This window comes from Callionymus lyra, chromosome 1 (genome assembly GCF_982586985.1).
Source record: "Callionymus lyra chromosome 1, fCalLyr1.hap1.1, whole genome shotgun sequence".
Taxonomy (NCBI): domain Eukaryota; kingdom Metazoa; phylum Chordata; class Actinopteri; order Syngnathiformes; family Callionymidae; genus Callionymus; species Callionymus lyra.
The window spans coordinates 25,364,110-25,383,630 of record NC_141818.1 but is presented as its reverse complement, the minus strand read 5'-3'; the positions used below and the strand labels follow the sequence as shown (position 1 = coordinate 25,383,630).

The 19,521-nt window shown below is 38.8% G+C and overlaps 1 protein-coding gene across 1 annotated transcript; it reads right to left on the bottom strand.

The window, feature by feature from the left end:
• Positions 1-648: 648 nt before the first annotated feature.
• Positions 649-15,287, bottom strand: LOC148088650 (uncharacterized). Its single transcript, XM_087798364.1, has 2 exons — positions 15,269-15,287; positions 649-1,733 (listed from the first exon to the last, which is right to left on the bottom strand). Coding segments are annotated over exons 1-2 (378 nt in total). The 5' UTR covers positions 15,271-15,287; the 3' UTR covers positions 649-1,357.
• Between the last annotated feature and the right edge of the window lie 4,234 nt (positions 15,288-19,521).

The window sequence follows — 19,521 nt, the reverse complement described above, 5'->3', positions numbered from 1 at the left end:
TGTCTGAGGCCAGGATGGAAGATATTTTTCATCTCTAATGAGGAGTTGGCTCGTTACTTTTCATGAAAAGAGCAACACTTCTAAAGAAAACACATCTAAATCAACGGCAAAAAAAAACTTTATTTAGTTTTAAATATTCAAAGACACAAGCGAATGACAAAATGTATTTCTATCACTTACTACTACTGTTGAATCAAGTATTTGGGGATTATGTGTCATTTTTGATAAGTGAAATTATATATACATGGCTTAATCACAAACTGCAATCATTTTCAACTCTAATGTTGACTTCCGCTTCCGGTGAGCCTTTGATCGGCTGCTTGAACGTAAGCTCCTGCAATAATTGCCAAACGACTACTTGTCCGGATATTATGCTCATCTCACTAAAGATATGTCTCAAGCATCTCGGATCTATGATCGTGATGCTCTTTTCAACATCAGAGAGTCGATGGAGGATTATAACCGCGACCGTTACCAACGTCCGGTGAATATGTTTCCGGCTCCGCTTCTCATCGACTCTGACTCTGTGGAATATCGTTTGATCTCTCGGGTACCGGGCGATTTCCACAAGCGATCGAGTCGGTCTTGAAGTAGTCGAGCAGATTCGTTGGATCCTTTTGGTAGAGAGACAGAGTCCGGTCCGTGAAGTCAGGCAAAAAGGTTTATTAAGAAGTTACACAAGATGTATAACAACGAGAGGTGCGCAGAGCTCTGAGTTACGAGTGTGAAAAAACGCACATATATTCTTACAAGGCCGTTATCTTACAAGGCCGTTGTCTGTCTACTGTTGCACACAAGTCCTTATAAGGTAACATTCAGTTGGTGTTATGTCTGACTAATGGGGTGAAAGTTACAGACAGAAGTTATTGACACGTTTCCTGAATGTTCGGGCTTGACCTTTATTGAATAGAACACTCAGTGCGTGTCACCCGAACAAATACAGGTGATAAGGTTATGCAAACAGATTGACAGAAATATAATGAGGCTTCAACTTCCCCTTTTGGCCTCTGAAGGAGGACAACAACCAAGAGATAAAAACGGATAAAAAACGGAATACAAAATTGCTACAAATTTTAAAACCCTTTAAAATTATCGCCTGAGAAACATGCAAGCGTATTACATGTCGAGGAATACTGGTAGCCATGGGTAATACTAAGTGTGCAACAGCTAAATTATTAAAAATGCGAGAGAACGTAACGAAACTCAAAGAGTGCAAAATGAAACAGCGGATTCAAGGAGGTCTTGCACCTTTTCTTGATCAGGACAGTGTTCAGTGCTCAGTGTGTGGGCAAAAACCTGCGGCAGTTGTTGATGCAGGGAAAATTCCTCACACGACTCTTGGTGCCATGCCAAGCAGTCAGACGTTAGACAGTGATGACGGGGGTGATGAAGGATTGTCCAGGTTGACGGGGACGACGTTGGTGGGGGGAAGGGTTGTAGATGGGGTGTGGGGGACGACGTTGGTGGGGGGCAGGGTTGTAGATGGGGTGTGGGCGTTGACGTTGAGGAGGGGTTTGTCACAGCTCTCGGGGTCAGCTGCACACTGCGTCAGGTGGAACCAGGTGTCTCCTTTGCCTTCCAGCCGGAGGGCGTGAGACGTCCTTTCCAGTACGCGATGAGGACCAGTCCAGCGTGGTTCCGTCCACTTTCGCTTGAGCACCTTCAGGTAGACACACGGGGTGACCTGCAGTGGGACGGGTTGCTTGGGGTCCTCTTCAGTCTGCTTGGAGAACCTGGAGCCAAGAAACTGTACAGTTGAGACAAATGGCGTGTGTGTTGTCTTACCCTTTAGGTTTGATATTGGTAATGGAGCGTGGGGTCCTGGAAAACAGCGACCTGTGTGGAGTTCGAATGGAGAGTAGCCCGTCCGGGTATTAACAGACATTCGAACACTTATCAGTGCCATTGGTAGTGCCGCGAGCCAGTTGACTCCGGTACTTATCATGACTCGGTTGAGGTTGTCCTTCAACGTCCTGTTCATTTTCTCCACCTGTGCCTGTGACTGGGGGTGGTAAACAGAACCAAACTTGTGTTTGAGGACCAATTGGCGCTCCACCTGTTGTAAGTGGGTGTTCTTGAAATGTGTGCCATTGTCACTTTTCAGACAATGGGGAAAACCATGAGTTGGAATGTAATGGTTAACCAAATGTTTAGAGACGCTTTTTGCATCTTCTTTCCGGCAAGGATATGCTTCTGGCCATCCTGAGTAGGCGTCCACCATCACCAACAGGTACCTGTATCCAGAAACTGGGACCAACATGTCAGTATAGTCGATAACAACCATTTGTCCTGGAAAGAAAACTGAAGGGTGTGTTAGTCCTGGTAATGGTTTGAGAGTAGGCCTAATTGCAGCTTGATTGCAAACATTACACGAGATTAGTGCTTGTTTCACCATTTGGTTTTTAAATGGATGCCACCAATTGTCCAATCTTCGAATTGTTTCTTCTCTGCCTACATGTGTAGGACCATGTGCCTCAAGGATTAGAGATTTCAGATAGGCTACTGGTGCAGCCGGGCGTCCCCTTTTACACCAGACATCTTCTTCTGTTTTCCCTGAGCCTTGATTTATCCACATTGAAATTTCTTCAGGTGATGCTTGAGATTGAATGTGAAGAATTTTTGACCAAGATGACTGCTCATCCATTTCTTCAGCTGGAACCACCATCATTTGCCCTTGTGGCTGATAACCCGCGGTTTGTTTTGCCAATGCATCTGCCGCGCGATTACCTTTTGATATTTTGTCAAGTCCGATTGAATGTCCTTTTAAATATATAACACCACTATGTTTCTTCTTTTAGCATTAAGTAAAGTCTTATTAGTTTGAGGGAAGTTGTATTTATCTTAAATCATGATTTCTTGTGTTTGGTAATTTACACATCTTAACTATATCACCACATGTCCAAAGAGTAGTTTCCTAAACTACATTTAAACTTGCTAGTCAAGTTTTAGCTTTACTCATGCTGGCTCATGTTTCTTGTTTACCTTCTATGTGAAGACATATTCTAAATTACTTCCCTATATGTGTATCCATTGATGAGTTGAATGTATGTCCTTTGTGTAATCAATTGTTAAACATTGATAATGTCATCTCTTGTTCAGATCTTAAACATCCTGTATTGTGTTTTACGACAGCTCCCTTCTCACAGCAGGGGTCCAGGGCTCAGGGGCTCTGGCCATCCGTGTCTTAACTTTTATGGACCTTGGTGCCATTTTGTTAGAAGTGCTGACTGTGAAGATAACATACTGTATGTATTGGGGGAGGAAGGATAAAGCCACGGTAACAAATGTCGTGATTGTTTAGACAAGGATGTTCCCGACTTTTGAAGTATCAAGACACAGAATTTATGGTCCACGAACCTGGTTGGAGATAACAGGTGTGAAGGAGGTCAGGAGATTCTTTGTTTAGATTAGTGATCAGATCAAACAACATCTGTTTTTCATTATGGAGTCAGATTTGGGGAACTTAACTTATGATGGGAGTGTCTTGAGTGTCTTGAGGGCTTTAAAAGACGAGACGATCTAAAGATTAAGTGCCACTCTCTGGGAGGACCTGGTCGAGCCAGGATGACTGACAGAGACTGGACCAAGCGCTGATACTGTGGTATTTTTGAACAATTTGAATAATTTGCATTTCTTTGTTTAACTGTTGTATTTAAGGTCTTGTAAGGCCTACTTTGGTAATCATACTTTGTTATTAATAAATTGACTGTCTTAATTCTAAAATGTCCCTCTTCCTTGGATCAAACGAATGCGCAGAACTCATTAGACAGGAAAGAGATTTGAGTTCCTTTAAATTGGTGGACCCTCGACGTGATCCAAGGAGGAAAAGACGATTCCGGTTGAGGTGACGGGGCCTGGATTCCTGGACTCAAAAATTACAAGCTGCGCAGCATAAAACGGTAAGAAGACACCACTTTATTGATTAGAAGTCTTCTTTTGAGTCCAGATCCAAGTTTCGTGGCTGAGATCAAGATACATTTAAATTAAAATAAGTATACAGCAAAGTGTGTTTGTTTGTCTGGAAATACCAGAGGTTGATTGTTAAATTTTGTTGTTCTTGTTAAATATGTGTAAGGAAAAAGGTCAGATGTGCTGCTTTTGATTTGAAATTTTATAAAGTAAGAAAATAAGGGTCATTTTTGATTTAATGAATCAAGTTTTATGAACCTAAAGGGTGTCAACATAAATAACTTGTTCATTGAATGAGAAATGATCATAAGCTGTTAAAATTGATAAAGTTAAAAAATAAGGGTCGTTTTTGATTTAATGAAGCAAGTTGTACGAACCTGAGGGGGTCGACACAAACAACTTGTTCATTGAATAAGAAATGATCATAAGCTGTTAAAATTAAAAAGTTAAAAAAATAAGGGTCATTGTTGATGCAATGAGACAAGTTGTATGAACCCAACTTGTTCATTGAATTAAACATGATCATAAAATGTTAAGATTAAATCAATAAGGGTTGTGACTACTTTCACGATCATAGAAAAGCAGACACATCTGGAAGAAAAAATAAATAAAAAATAGATAAATAATAAAAATAAATAAAAATAGAAATGAAACAAATATTTTAATAAAGGCTTAGGCTTAAGACGCCTAATATTGATTGGGAATCAATGCCTTTAAGGTTTGGAACCTGCGTTCTCCTCGGGCTGGGCCCGGAGTATTGAGTTGTATCAATATCTTGAAGAACCGAAAAAGGTTGGAGGCCTTGGAATCTGATCAACTCCTAAAGAACCCAAGGAGTTAGACTCCAAGTTCAAACTAGGTTGAGTCTTTATTTAAAAAAAAAAAAAAAAGGTTAGGAACCTGCGTTCTCCTCGGGCTGGGGCCGGAGTATTGAGTTTTATCAATATCTAGAAGAACCGAAAGGGTTGGAGTCCTTGGTGATTAAAACCAAAAGAGCCCAGAGTGGGACTCTGAGTTTGAACTAGGTTAAGTTAAAGACGTCATTTTTTGTTTTGGTTAGTTTTGTTTTGCGTTGTATTGTGATTATAGCTTGATTTTATTGTTGTTAAGACGTTCATTTTCTATGAAGTTGAAATTAATCTGTTGTTTGAAGTGGAATTTTGGGTGCAGCCTGCTGAGCTGAGGAAAAAACCTACGATCTTGTCCTTTTTTAGGTGAATCCCTGGACTAAAACGCAGACAGAGCGTTGATAAAACAAATTATTTTGAACTAAAACGTATAACATCTTTAATGTTACGTTTTTCTTTTCTTTCCATATTCTCTTGAAAAAACGTAGCTTCTGTGAATGTTACGTTCTCCTTTTATATTTCCTTTGATATCAAACTTACAGCGTCTGTGAACGTTGCATTTTTCTTCTTTTACTTTCCTAACTTACAGCCGCTGTGCTGAGAAACGTTTGTGAACGTTTTCATTTCTTGAGTTAAAAAGCTGCTGTGATAAAAAACTGTGACAAAATGAGTGTGGAAATTGACCGGGAGAAAGAATGGTTTGACTGGGGAATGGTTCCACGGTGTGGTGAATCTGTTGGGATGCAACTTGAAAAAATATTCGAGCAAATGAGAAGTTCTGCCCCAACGGACAAGGATGCAAAGGAAGTTGAAAAAAGGGTAAAAAAGAATGTGAAAGAATGGCAGAGTACGGGATTATTTCTAGCAAATAATCACAAAAATGATGTGTTGAAAGGATGTGCAGAGAAATGTTTGAAAGAAGAGTGTCTCTGAGAGGAGAAATGAGGGGAAATTCCCCACAAACCCCGCAATACAGGAACACAGGAGAAACCTGGAACCACATGCAGGATCACGGCAAACATCAACGTCACTCGACCATCTGATCGACGGGAGGAAAGCAGACAACTTTCTAAAGCCAGTGACTTGACATGGAACTATTGACGACCCAAGAGACTTCTGACTAGGTAATATGAACACAAAAATACACTTATTATGAATGGTTTGGAAAACTAGGCCTTAAAATATTGTTATTGAAAATAGAAATTCCTATTAAAAATACCAAATTGATAAGAACTGAATACAATAAATTACTCCAAAGAAAATAATTAAGCTTATAGCGCTAAAAAATCCTATACCAATAAAAAGTAACAATAGGTAAAAAGATAAAAGCTTTTAAATAAATTAAAATAAAACATATAAAAGGAAATACTTAATATTTCCTTTGTTCCTCAACATCAGTGAAAAGACAAGAAACTAACTTTTAAAGATAAAAATGAATTTGAACATATTAAAGTAAAACCAGTTCCATTATTGAACAGGCTCATTGTTGGACAGAGTTCTGTCATGGAGTAACACATGTCTTAACAGGGGGGATGGTAAGGTCAAAAGGACACTGTGTAGCAACAGGCATCCCTCCATACTGTGAATTTTACTTTTTGTAAATCTTAGTTTAAAAGCTTAAAAATACAACCCACACTGTATCATGAGGTTAAATCTAGTTGGTTTTATGGTTGTTCTGTGAATTTATGTTGCTTGACTCTATTTGGTTGGACTATGGAAGTATTTGTCTTGGCTGATAAGAGTAATGGTTACTTGTTTAAATTGTGAGCTAAAGTTAGTCCTTGTTGTAAAGTTTCAACTCTGACTGAGATTGTTCTTTGTGGCTTGTTTGTTTACTCTGAGACTGTGTCAGCTGTTTTAACATCTAGGATTGTTTAAATTAGGTATATTTTTTAGGTTTTCAAGATCATTTTATAATTCAAAGCAAGTTCTGCTCCACTGAGTGTTTTCTTGTCCATGACATGAAATTAGACTGAACCTCTAGAGGGAGGAGCTCTATCTGTGGGATTGTTCACTACTTGGGGTTAGACTCTGAGATCTATTCCTGCTCTACTAACACACTCCTTCCACTCTGTGACTTTTAACACAATTTTGAGACATAGTGTCTATCTAATTACACTTTTTCAAAAAAGCTTTTCTTTTATGGAGATGAAATTTTCTGTCAAACAATCAAAGTACTATGGGTCACAGTGAAACATCAGAAAATGACCATTACTTTGACAAACAATTTTCTGGGGTCCGACAGTCATCACAACAAATGTTTGGTTTAAGAAAAAGGCAAAGTGTCTTCTCTCCCCTCTACTGTTATCACTCTCGCCCTATAAGCAGCCTGATTCAGGAGAGTATGGAAGGCTGGTTCGCTTATGACGGGTAAGATCCTGACTAAAACCATGGGACAACCTAAGACAGGCACAGTCACGATTACTTGACCTAAGTCCCGTGAGAAGATTTCTCACTGATGGGACCATACAGGTGATGCTGGTGAGCTGATGTGGAAGAGAAAGTTTGTCAGGACCCTGTCTGATGATACGACGAAGCCACTCATGGGTCATGTTTTGCGAAACAGGCCAAACCCAATACATTGACTGATCCCATGAGGATGTTTGCAGCTGAAGAAAATCCTCCTTTTCTTGCATGATATTGTTTTCTTGACATTTTCTTGTCCGTTAATTAAAAGCATTGAAAGCTCTGATTTAAAATAGAAAAGGGGAATTCTCTGTAGAGAAGATTTTGAGATTTTTTATTTTTGATTGGGAAGTATAATTCTCTAGTAGAAGAGATTCTGAACAGTCATAACTGTGAGACGGTGTAATGTAGGGAGTTAGGAAATTTAAGTGAAATGAAATAGTTTAAAAAACGGGAAGTAAACTATCCTTTTATCTGCTACTTTTGGAAAGAAAACAGGGATAAAAGGAGAGGAAGAAGATATATGGTTGAAAATGTAGTATCATTGAATTGGGATAATTTTTAGGATAAGTATTGCTACATTATATTCTGATTGTAAATGATTTGATACGCTGACTGGTTTGGAGTGACAGGCTTGACAACAGAACAATCTCAGATCTACTTTGAAGATGAAAGAGGAAACTTGTTAATTTGTGTTTAGGAATGTTGAGACTTTACCAACCAGAAGTGAATGAATAATCGAGGTGATAAAGAAATTAATGATGAAGTTGATTCTTAATTCAGTCTGTTGAGGTCTGTAAGTAAAAATAATTTTTAACTTAGATTTGAAAAGTAATGACGAGGCTTGATACATTGTCATTAGCGCTGATGGCAGTGAGATCATGTCCTATGAAGGATTTTATAGAAGTGATAATTGATAATACAATTAAAATGATTGATTTTCAGATTCTTTAGGGAACAGTTTGGTGTGTGTCATAAAGAAAAATATAAATACTTTAAATAACAATAAGGGGTTAGAATATTTTTGGGAACTTTTGATAATTGTTGATTTGAGGATTACTTTAAAATGGTTAAATTCTAAACTTAAACTGGAAATCACTTATGAATTTGATTTGAGTAAAGTTTAATAAAAAAAAAACGTTATGAGTCGATCAACTGGATAAATGAATTGAAGAAAGAACATTTAAAAGAAATAACCACTTTATATTTGATCACATCAGTTTGATCAGATGATACTGAACTTATGCATTTGACTGACTTACAGACATGACATGACGTAGACCGAACACTGTGCATCTGCAGTGCAACAGATTTTGTTTCCATGTGTCTATTTGTCTGTGTGTCTATGTGAGTGCCAGGATGAATCAAGTGCAAGAACATGAGATCATGTGTGTGTTTGCACTGAGAGAAAGAAGCAATAAACACTAACATATAACGGCATGTGATACGTGCATGTGCATGATTCAATTGATCATTGTTTTGATATTTGTCTAACGAAGTGAACAAGATTTATCCTAAAGGTTCCAGGAATGCTGCACCTCAAGTGAGGTGGGGAAGAGTCCTCGTAAATCTCTTCTTTCCCCAATCCTGTGTGTGAGAGTGAGAGACCCCCTTTACCCCCAAACGTTTATTTTGCAGGATCAGGTCGGAACCTGAAGACTCCATTTCACATATCAATGATGTTTAGTAACAGTGTTTGTTTCTAATGATGACTTAAATTCTCCAGGAGCAGAAGCAACACACTTGTCAGTAGTTTGGTGGTCTAGAGACACCAGGACCTTGTTGAGTGTGTTGTGTCTCATGATATTGTGATAATGTGTAACTTTCTTGTCCTTTGTGATGAACATTGTGCGCTTGCGAAATAACCTTCAATTTTATACAGAAATGATTTGCAGCACTGATAGGTTTAAGTGTGGGACCTCCAGGACTAAGAGCTCACAGCCGACATGGCTTTGAGGGTCTGAGAAAGGAGACCTAGTCCAGACGAACGGCAAGTCTAGCGGAGAGGTTGAAGGTGCCACGCTAGAGACAGGACGAGCTGAAGGAGGGTGTAACGTGAGACCAGACCAGACACGTGAGGGTTCTACACGGGAGGCTGAACCGGCTACATCCAAGTCCGGACCGGATTGGAGTTCCAGGTGGACAGAAGAGAAGATGCGTGCTGTCCCCAACAAGTGGTAGAACGTTACCACCAACTGCGGCCCTACAATCTGGGGCCCCTACTTCCTGTGGTCCCTGCATCCTCACTCCTTGAAGTCTCAGTGCTTTTCACCAGCAGTGATCCACCCCTGCACCTGATGAAGTCTCGCTGCCAGCAATGACCTTTTCCACCACATCACTACCGCTTGATCGCAATTTTCCTGCTTTTGCCTATTTCCTTAAACCATTTTGAAATATGGCTTTCCACAACAACCAGCGGAAACACCCTACAATGCCTACATGAGTGCATTGTCCTGAGTCTTGAGCCCATATGGACTGGGGCGCTCAGGGAATTTCCATTTCTTTCTATCAAAGAGGTGCTGAATGGAATCCTGCGCCTCCACCAAGCGATCATGTCCCTCATTGAGAGTTTGTTTTGCTCATGAAATCATCTCAATTCACTTGATGAACTAAAAAGTTTGGAACCCCACAAACGACATTGGTAGCTCGCTTGAATACTCTTTGGATGATATCCCTTGTAATGCTGCCTTTCTGACACAAACTTGGGAATTAACTATTGAGGTTTTCTTGTTTTAAGATTCACACTGGAAGTGATAAAATCTTGGTTGGTTTTGAACAAATAGATTTAAAAATGTTAGATTTCACTGTAGCAATTGGTATTGTTCAGTGAAAGGAGGGTGTATGATTCATATCAAATTCACAGGTTAAATAGTTTTTGAATGCTTCCAAAAGTAAGAAACAGACACATAGGGTGTCCGTAAAAATTGAAAGATTGTATGAGATGATGTTCTTGGGAGTAATCTGTGAGCATGAATTTAGTTGGAAGCCACAGTATTTAAATTAATTAATTTGGAAAAAAGAAATGAGAAAAAATCTAATTGTATAATCTACAAAGTCTGGGATTTGTAAAACAATAATTGTCTTTGCATATTATACTTCTCACTTATAAGGCCGTTTATGAAATTGTGTTGAGGTTTGGGGAAATACATGTAGGAAATACATAGACCCTATGATTAAAAACTCCAGAATAAGTTATTAGAATAATTCGCAATGCTTCCCATTAGAAAAACTACTAATACATAAATTAGAAAGTCTGGCATTTTAAAAATTAGTTGACATTTTACATTTAAAAACATTAGAAGCATTATTTTGAGTTAAGAATTGAGAACTAATGTTAAATATAGTTGGTTTCATTTATGTAAGCGAAATAATGAAAGAGGCTTTGTGACATAGTTTTGTAGAAACTGGTCAGTTTAAAAATAAAATACATTTAAAAAAAATATAAATGAAAAGCTAATAACATTGAAATGTAAAATACCTAAGGATTACAAGGTGAAATGAAAGAAATGTGAAAGGATTTTGTTTTTATTTTTTTGTTTAGAAAATTGATATTTTGGGTTTATTTCATGGATTACATAGGATAGGAAAATAAGTTTGGGCTTCAGCCTGCTCCTTTTTCGATTAAAGAGTTTGTTTAAGGGTTTGTGGTGAGAAAATGGTGTGTAGAAGTTATGAAAATAACTGCAAACTGATTGATCATTTACCATGTACCAGATTTTGAGACAAAAGGTTTGTTTTGAACTTCAACATTTTAAGGTTGACCTCTGGTTTCAGAGGTCAAAGGAGGGATTGAAGACATATTCTAAATTACTTCCCTATATGTGTATCCATTGATGAGTTGAATGTATGTCCTTTGTGTAATCAATTGTTAAACATTGATAATGTCATCTCTTGTTCAGATCTTAAACATCCTGTATTGTGTTTTACGACAGCTCCCTTCTCACAGCAGGGGTCCAGGGCTCAGGGGCTCTGGCCATCCGTGTCTTAACTTTTATGGACCTTGGTGCCATTTTGTTAGAAGTGCTGACTGTGAAGATAACATACTGTATGTATTGGGGGAGGAAGGATAAAGCCACGGTAACAAATGTCGTGATTGTTTAGACAAGGATGTTCCCGACTTTTGAAGTATCAAGACACAGAATTTATGGTCCACGAACCTGGTTGGAGATAACAGGTGTGAAGGAGGTCAGGAGATTCTTTGTTTAGATTAGTGATCAGATCAAACAACATCTGTTTTTCATTATGGAGTCAGATTTGGGGAACTTAACTTATGATGGGAGTGTCTTGAGTGTCTTGAGGGCTTTAAAAGACGAGACGATCTAAAGATTAAGTGCCACTCTCTGGGAGGACCTGGTCGAGCCAGGATGACTGACAGAGACTGGACCAAGCGCTGATACTGTGGTATTTTTGAACAATTTGAATAATTTGCATTTCTTTGTTTAACTGTTGTATTTAAGGTCTTGTAAGGCCTACTTTGGTAATCATACTTTGTTATTAATAAATTGACTGTCTTAATTCTAAAATGTCACTCTTCCTTGGATCAAACGAATGCGCAGAACTCATTAGACAGGAAAGAGATTTGAGTTCCTTTATATGATATATTTAAGTCTGCAGTGGACAGTGGCTTCTTATTTCTCCCTCACTGGAGGGCTTCTCAACACCACCTCTAACAGGATAAGAATGATCAGAAGTTATGAGAAGGTCAGTTTTGAATCTATTCAGGTGATGATGAGGATATTGTGTGTGTGTCACGAGTTGTGTATTCATAACTTTGATCTGTGGATGTCTGTTAAAGTTTGTCATGTGTTTTTTTTTTTAATAAACCTTGAAGTTAGCAGAGAGTTCAAATTATCAGTATGTTTTGACTTCATGGTGAAGAGAGAAACCGAGGCGGAGGTTCGAGGGAATTCTTTCTTCTCTCACACACACAGGGAGCAGGTCGTAGCAGAGACACCTCTTTATCTTATTCAATTTAAATTGAAAACATCATGTGTTTGTTTGTTTATCTCTGAGCTCAGTGTTATTTGTAATATCTATGTGAATGTCCGAGAGTATTGTGTGAGTTCAAATGTGTTTTATGAATGTAATGGTTAGTTAGATCAGGTGTCAGTCATAGCTCTTTAATTATTTACCCACAACAGAAATACAGTATCTATTCTAGATTACTCTTTTGCTTATCTTAACTAGTTTCAAATATTCACTTCAAGGAGATTTCCTATTAGTCTATAGTTATTTGGTTTATTCTTCTAGAGAGAAGAATGTCATATTTATATTTCTCAGTGTTTCTTTTAATTTATCTCTTAATCTATTATTTTTTTTCTTTGACCTTTCCTCCTACAGTATTTTAGTCTCTATAGTCTAGTCTCTGGAGGTGACAAGTCAGCAGCTCTAGACAGAGTCACTTTTAATTAGTTTAAATAAAATTCTGCATCAGTCGACCACACAAGTTTTTGTTTAGTTTTCTTATGGCTGCTTTCTTCATAGCTCTGAGTGGAGCAATCAGAGTATGTTATTCTGGGATTTACTTTTTTACTGTTACATTTTAGACTCAGGAAGATATGTCTCTTACAGGCTAGATTTGTCTACTTTTTCGTCAAATCACAAACAACTTTGCATTTCTTAATCATTTATCTCAGGGCCCTAGCTTCTCCACCAGCAACCACAGCAAGAGCAACACTAGGGACAGAAGTGTCAGAGAGAGCATAGAGAACACCTTGTTCGTTTGTTAGTTCAGCAGCCACACCATCAGGACCCACAAAAATGTCACGCAGACAAGAGTCAAGTTCATGTTTGCGACCAGATCGTGCCATTTGTCTTCATAATCACGTTCATCATCATCCCAGATATAGTTCTTAGTGCAGCGTGGGGGGTCCAAAGGTGGATCATAGGAATGAAGTCTCAAAAGTCTTTTCAAGATCAGAGAAATCAGATGTTCAATCACGTTGAACCAGTACAGCTCCTCCCTCTCTGGAGCAGAAGTTCATTCTTGGTGGAGAGTTGTTGAGGTTGAGTTCTTGTTTGTTCAGCTCAGAAAGATTGCTTCAACTGTAGGTGTCATCAATAGGGAACTGGACCAAAGTTCCTGGACTAAAAGCCAAAAATGCGCCATTGTTGAACAAAATTCTTTGTTTGTTTCCATACCCTCGTCCTCTTCTCCTGCCACACCCATGCACTCCAGCCAGTGGCCAATAGGGAGCTATGATAGGACCCTAGAACTATCATCAACTATCATCTCTCTATTTTTAGAGAAGCTCTTTTAAGTCTTTAAGTTGAATCCTAATTAGCTGTATCTGGCTAGCTCAAGAGCTCAATAAGGGCACTTTGTGTAATTAATTGCCATTAAGTTAAAACAGAGTTTAAAGTTTCTTATTTTTCTTCCCTGTCAGGAGCTTTAACTTGTCACCTGTAGTAATAGTTACTTTTGTCTTGTAAATAAATGAATAGCACAAATTAATAATAATATTAATGACATTAATAATAATGATAAAAATAATAATAATAATAATAATAATAAGTAAAGAAGCGATTATCAAAAAATAATTAAATGAAAATATAGAAGAGGAAGAATTTAAAAATCTAAATTAAGAACCAAAACTTCAATTAACTAATTAAAATCCATTATAAAATCCGAGATAATAATAAAAATAAAATGGAATAATTTGAAAATAATAAATGCAATTAGATCTAATCACATATATACTAATTAATTAAAATGATTCAAGTCAAAACAATTGTCAATTAACAACTTAGTATTTATTTGTTATTATTTATTTAACTTCCTAATTAGTTGCATATATATATAGCACAATTGACAAAGAGGAATAAGAGTGACCGTCTAAAGACCAAATACAACATCTAACTTAATATTCCTCCAATAATTAAAAGATAAAAATCCAATCCTTAATTTACTAAAAATAGTAAATTTATGACTAATTGTTAAAATAATAAAATTGATTTAAAGCAGGGGTGTCAAACTGGTTTTCACCAGGGGCCACATCATCATAATGGCTGCCCTCAAAGGGCCAGATGTAACTTATAAATGTAACTAAATGTAAGCTAATGTAAAATAAATGTAACTTTGAATGTATTACTTGAGGTCATAACTACTGTAAAACCAACAATTGTGAGCTGCTAACAACATGTGTGATGTAGCATTTTACAATAAAATAAAAATGGCTGCACACAGCCTTGCATGTGGTACTAAATACATTGCTACACATAAAAATAAGTCAAAACTTACAGCTCAAGACTAATAAGTTGCAACTGAAATAAGTCTGACAAACAACTTTTCCTGTTGATGCACATGTGTAAGGTAAGGTAAGGTAGTAAGTTAAAACTTTATTGTCATCTCAAGCAAAGAAAAAATAAATAAATTGCAGGAAAATCAGATTGGTGAGTCTTAAGATATGTCCCAACAAGAAAGAATGTCTCACAACCAGTTATTGGTCACGTTTTTAGGTTCCCCAGCTTATATATTGGCTGTGTCAATTATTTCTGATGAGTAGATGCCTGAACACACCAAGTGGATCCTCTCCACCAGGGCCGGGTCTAGACAGGCATGTATGAGGGGGCAGCCACAAATCTTGAGGGGGCATTGTGCCAGGCCCCCTCTTGCCCCTGCCTAGACCCGGCCCTGCTCTCCACCATCCATTGGTCATGTTATGAAAATAAGTAAATGTGGCATACTTAGCTCCGTATTTGGTGTCAAAATGCCGGCGTAGATTGTACTCTTTGACAACCGACACTGCCTCATAACACAAAAGACATACAGGTCTTTCTCCTTGAAGCACAAACATGTATTCGCCTTCACACCTTTCTTGAAATAGCCTTCCCTCTGCATGTATTTGTATTTCTCAATTCCACCTGTTGGCATTGATTTGGAGACGCTGCAGCCTAGTGATGCGTCAATCGTGGGAAACATAATACCGGTAGGCATGCATTGTGGGTAAATGTAGTTTTCTTTACAAGCCAGCAGCCAGCAACTTGTGCGACACTTTTTCCTGCTGAAATCAGTCATGTGACAGGGAGCGATTGACAGGCCAGGGACTGTGTGTGTGTGTGTGTGTGTGTGTGTGCGTGCCGCGATGAGAGCGTGTGCTGCTCACATCAAAGGCTCGCGGCCGGTTTTCCCAAAGCAGCGGCGCTAATGACAATCTCGGGTGGGATGATGTTGTTGGTTCCAGACAGACAGACAGACAGACAGACAATGAGAATTTATCGATCACCGTGATGGTTCGGAAAAATTAACTAGCCCTAACTATACTGCCAAATTTTTGTGGAGACCCCTCAACACCGAACACAATGATATCTAACTGGCCTACACACCGGCTGGCAGAGCCTTCAGAACAGGATATTGGGAGAGACCCCTCCATCACCACATATCCCCCAATTTATGATAGCTACTTGACTTACTGAAAAAGTACGTCTACCATAATCACCCATTGGCCAAGCTTCCTAACTAGTTTAGGAATCTGGAAAAACGTCAGATGCCCTGTAGAGGGAGCCAGCTACACTCCACCCCTACTCAGAATTCCCCAGGGTTACCCGGTCGTGTAACCGTCTCCTCTGCCCATCAACTTAAAATCTAATCAACGCTTTTTTTTCCTTTTTTCAACGATGCTTCTTCTTCCCGGGACACGATAATGTCGTCTACACTTAATACAACAACAAACAACACTGACCATGCAATACCCCAAAAAACGAGCATCAGCTTGAGAAAGCACTATTGAAAAATATAATCTAAATTTGTGACAGAACCAGAGACTTACGTTTATTCTTCCAGGCAACCAAAACTAATATAAAATATATATGTAATCTTTTCCTAACCAAATATAAACTTAATTTTAGATTATAAATCTATGAGGAAAATAAGATAAAATCTTTCTCACCTGATTCTTGAAGTAAGGTATAGTGGGATCCCTGGTTGCCTGGAGAACAATCAGCTCAGAGTTCGTCTCGGAATCGAAAAGGCCTTGTTTCAACTTTCCTTTCCAATCTTCCCCCGCCTCTTTCTCAGAGGGAGGGATTGACTCCACCCCTTTGATACCAGCAGCTGTACTTCCTGTAACTGATTTAGTCACAAGCAGAGCAGTGGACAGATGCAACCATCTTACCAAACATTTTGTGTCTTGAAGATTTTTCACTCTTCCTGCTCTATTTCTCCCTTTCAATGTTAATTTCGAAGTGCCTTCCGCCTCCATTTCGTTTATTCTTCCGATAAGCTTACCAGTTAGAAGATGAATGGAACTGTTTTGAGGAAGGTAACCTGCATTTTGAGTCTCTGTAAACCATTTCACCATTTTTGCTTTTTTTCATCTCGTTCATTTGGCGCAAAATTTCCACTATAGACCTGAACTGCGGCCTGTAACTGATCTGACAAAGAAATTTTTTGAGGATGCGGGACACATCTCGACCAATCAATCCAATTTGTAGAAAGATTAAATTCTTTCTGTAATTTACTCGACATTTTAGTTTGGATTTATTTTTATAGTACTTCTAAAATTTTAACAGTTTTTCTTAGTCTAGTTATGATACCAATGAGACCAGTATTTCCGGACTACGCCCTAGTTCCTGTTTTTTTTTTTATGTTCAAAATTGTATATTTATCCTACAATTATTTTCACATACAACAATACAATATTTAAAAACCTTTTATTTATCAATTTGTCCCCCGACCACGACGGTATTCAACGCGAGAATATGGGACCAGTTAACTTTTCCTCCGAGCACGACGGAATTCAACACGAGAATTACGGAACAAGCCAACACCTCTAATCTTCTATTCAATATTTTTCAACAATTGTTCACCTCGAGGACTTCTAAAAATTTAAAAAACTTGCCACAATAATACTTGTACCACTATTCCAACACGAGGATATAGTATTTTCTTTAAAACCTGTTAAAACAACACTTGTACCACTATTCCAACACGAGGATATAGTATTCCCACTACTCCAACACGAGGACATAGTATTTTCAAAAACACAAGAAGTCTTCACAACTATTCCAACACGAGGATATAGTAATATTTCACAATTCTCACTACTCCAACACGAGGACGTAGTATTTTTCAAAAACACAAGAAATTTTCACAACTATTCCAACACGAGGATATAGTAATTTCTTTTAGACACTTTTCATCACGTACATTCAATACCTTAACACATTTTGACAGACCCTGGAGATAGGAAAACCTTTACCCACCCAGAGAGAGGTAAAGACTTGTTTAAAAATAAATGAATTCGATGGTTTTTTACCTTATCTTACTCGGCGCCTCGAGTCCACCTCCCCCGGAATGGGATCCGGCTCCTCCGAACCCTCTCTCTCAAAGGATCCTGTTCGTGACGCCAATTGAAGTAGTCGAGCAGATTCGTTGGATCCTTTGGGTAGAGAGACAGAGTCCGGTCCGTGAAGTCAGGCAAAAAGGTTTATTAAGAAGTTACACAAGATGTATAACAACGAGAGGTGCGCAGAGCTCTGAGTTACGAGTGTGAAAAAACGCACATATATTCTTACAAGGCCGTTATCTTACAAGGCCGTTGTCTGTCTACTGTTGCACACAAGTCCTTATAAGGTAACATTCAGTTGGTGTTATGTCTGACTAATGGGGTGAAAGTTACAGACAGAAGTTATTGACACGTTTCCTGAGTGTTCGGGCTTGACCTTTATTGAATAGAACACTCAGTGCGTGTCACCCGAACAAATACAGGTGATAAGGTTATGCAAACAGATTGACAGAAATATAATGAGGCTTCAGTCTGGAGTTCAGGTCAGGATGAGACGTGCAGTCGCGATCGCTCGGAACAACTCTGACGCCATCGGACGTCATCGATGTTTGATCGACATTCCTCTCGCTGAAGAGTATGACGACACATCAGCGCTGCCGTCTGTCCAGACCTCAACGAAAGGTGGTACGATTTTTTCATTTCCGCTCTTTAATTCGGCTTTCACTACCGAGTTGAACCTCAGTGACAGCTGGTACCCACGTGACCGTTGTTCGCTTCAAAAGATCCCGCTCTGCGTGCCTGTCAGTGACGCGGCGTCGTCAGTGACGCGGCGTCGTCAGTGACGTCATCGGTGCTGAATGTGGGACTTCTTAATGTTCGCTCCATTACTAATAAATCCTTTATTCTTAATGATCTTTTCACAAGAGTTCATTTGGATTTATTATGTCTTTCTGAGACTTGGCAGAGAGAGGGAGAGTTTATTCATCTGAACAAACTCTGTCCAGTAGGGAGCGCTGTCCTGGGGAAGCCTCGCCTCTCTGGTCGTGGAGGAGGTCTTGCTACTGTTTTTAGGGAGAGTTGTTCTTGCAAAGTGATTCAGACACAGGAATTCACTTCTTTTGAATCTCAGATGATCTTGGTTGGTTCTACAAGACCTTTCTATTGTGTGTCAATCTACCGTCCCCCTGGTCCTGCGGCGGTGTTCTTGAAAGACTTTAGTGACTTCTTATCTTCCATTATTCAAATGGAATCTGTCCTTATTCTTGGAGACTTTAATCTTCATGTTGATGACGTCACATCTTGTTCTGCTAAAGAACTTTTAACTTTAACAGAAGCCTTTAATTTTGAGCAACGTGTTTCTGAACCCACTCATCAAAAAAGGCCACATTTTAGACTTAGTTTTTACTCTTGGCCTGGACATTTCTAATGTATCTGTACATGATGTCCATCTGAGTGATCATTCTCTTGTCTTGTTTAACCTGGACTTCATCCCTGAACCTAAGCCTTTGAAAGTTAGGTCTCAGAGGCGTGTCATCTCAGCCGATACTGCAGACAGTTTTTCTGCTATGTTTGACCGTCTTTCCTTTGATGACTGCCCAGACGTGGACAGTTTGATTCACTGTTTCACTGATCATTGTGTTGAAATACTGGATCAAGTGGCACCTGTTATATCGAACTTGAAAATTCAGAAAAAACGGTGCCCTTGGACAAATGAAGATCTCCTGAGTCTGAAGAGACTTTGTCGAAAGACTGAGCGTCTCTGGAAGTCCACTAAACTTGAGGTGCATAGACTTCACCTCAGGGATCTGATGACTTCTTACAATGAGATGGTAGAAACTGCTAGATCTGATTACATCAGAAAACTGGTAGCAGCAAATAGGAAAAACCCCAAAGTTTTGTTTGACACGATTAAGTCTCTCGTGTCTTCTGCTCCTCAAATCACGCCTGTCTTCTGTGAAGCTGACAGCAATGCATTGTTGAGATTTTTCATTGACAAAATTAAATTGATCAAAGAAAAAATCTCTCCCCCTTTGTTTGGAACCCCTACTGTCTCTGAGCCCCTCTCCTCCTCTTGGTCCTCCTTCACTGCTGTATCTTTGGGTGATATTTCGGCACTAGTGAACAAGATGAAA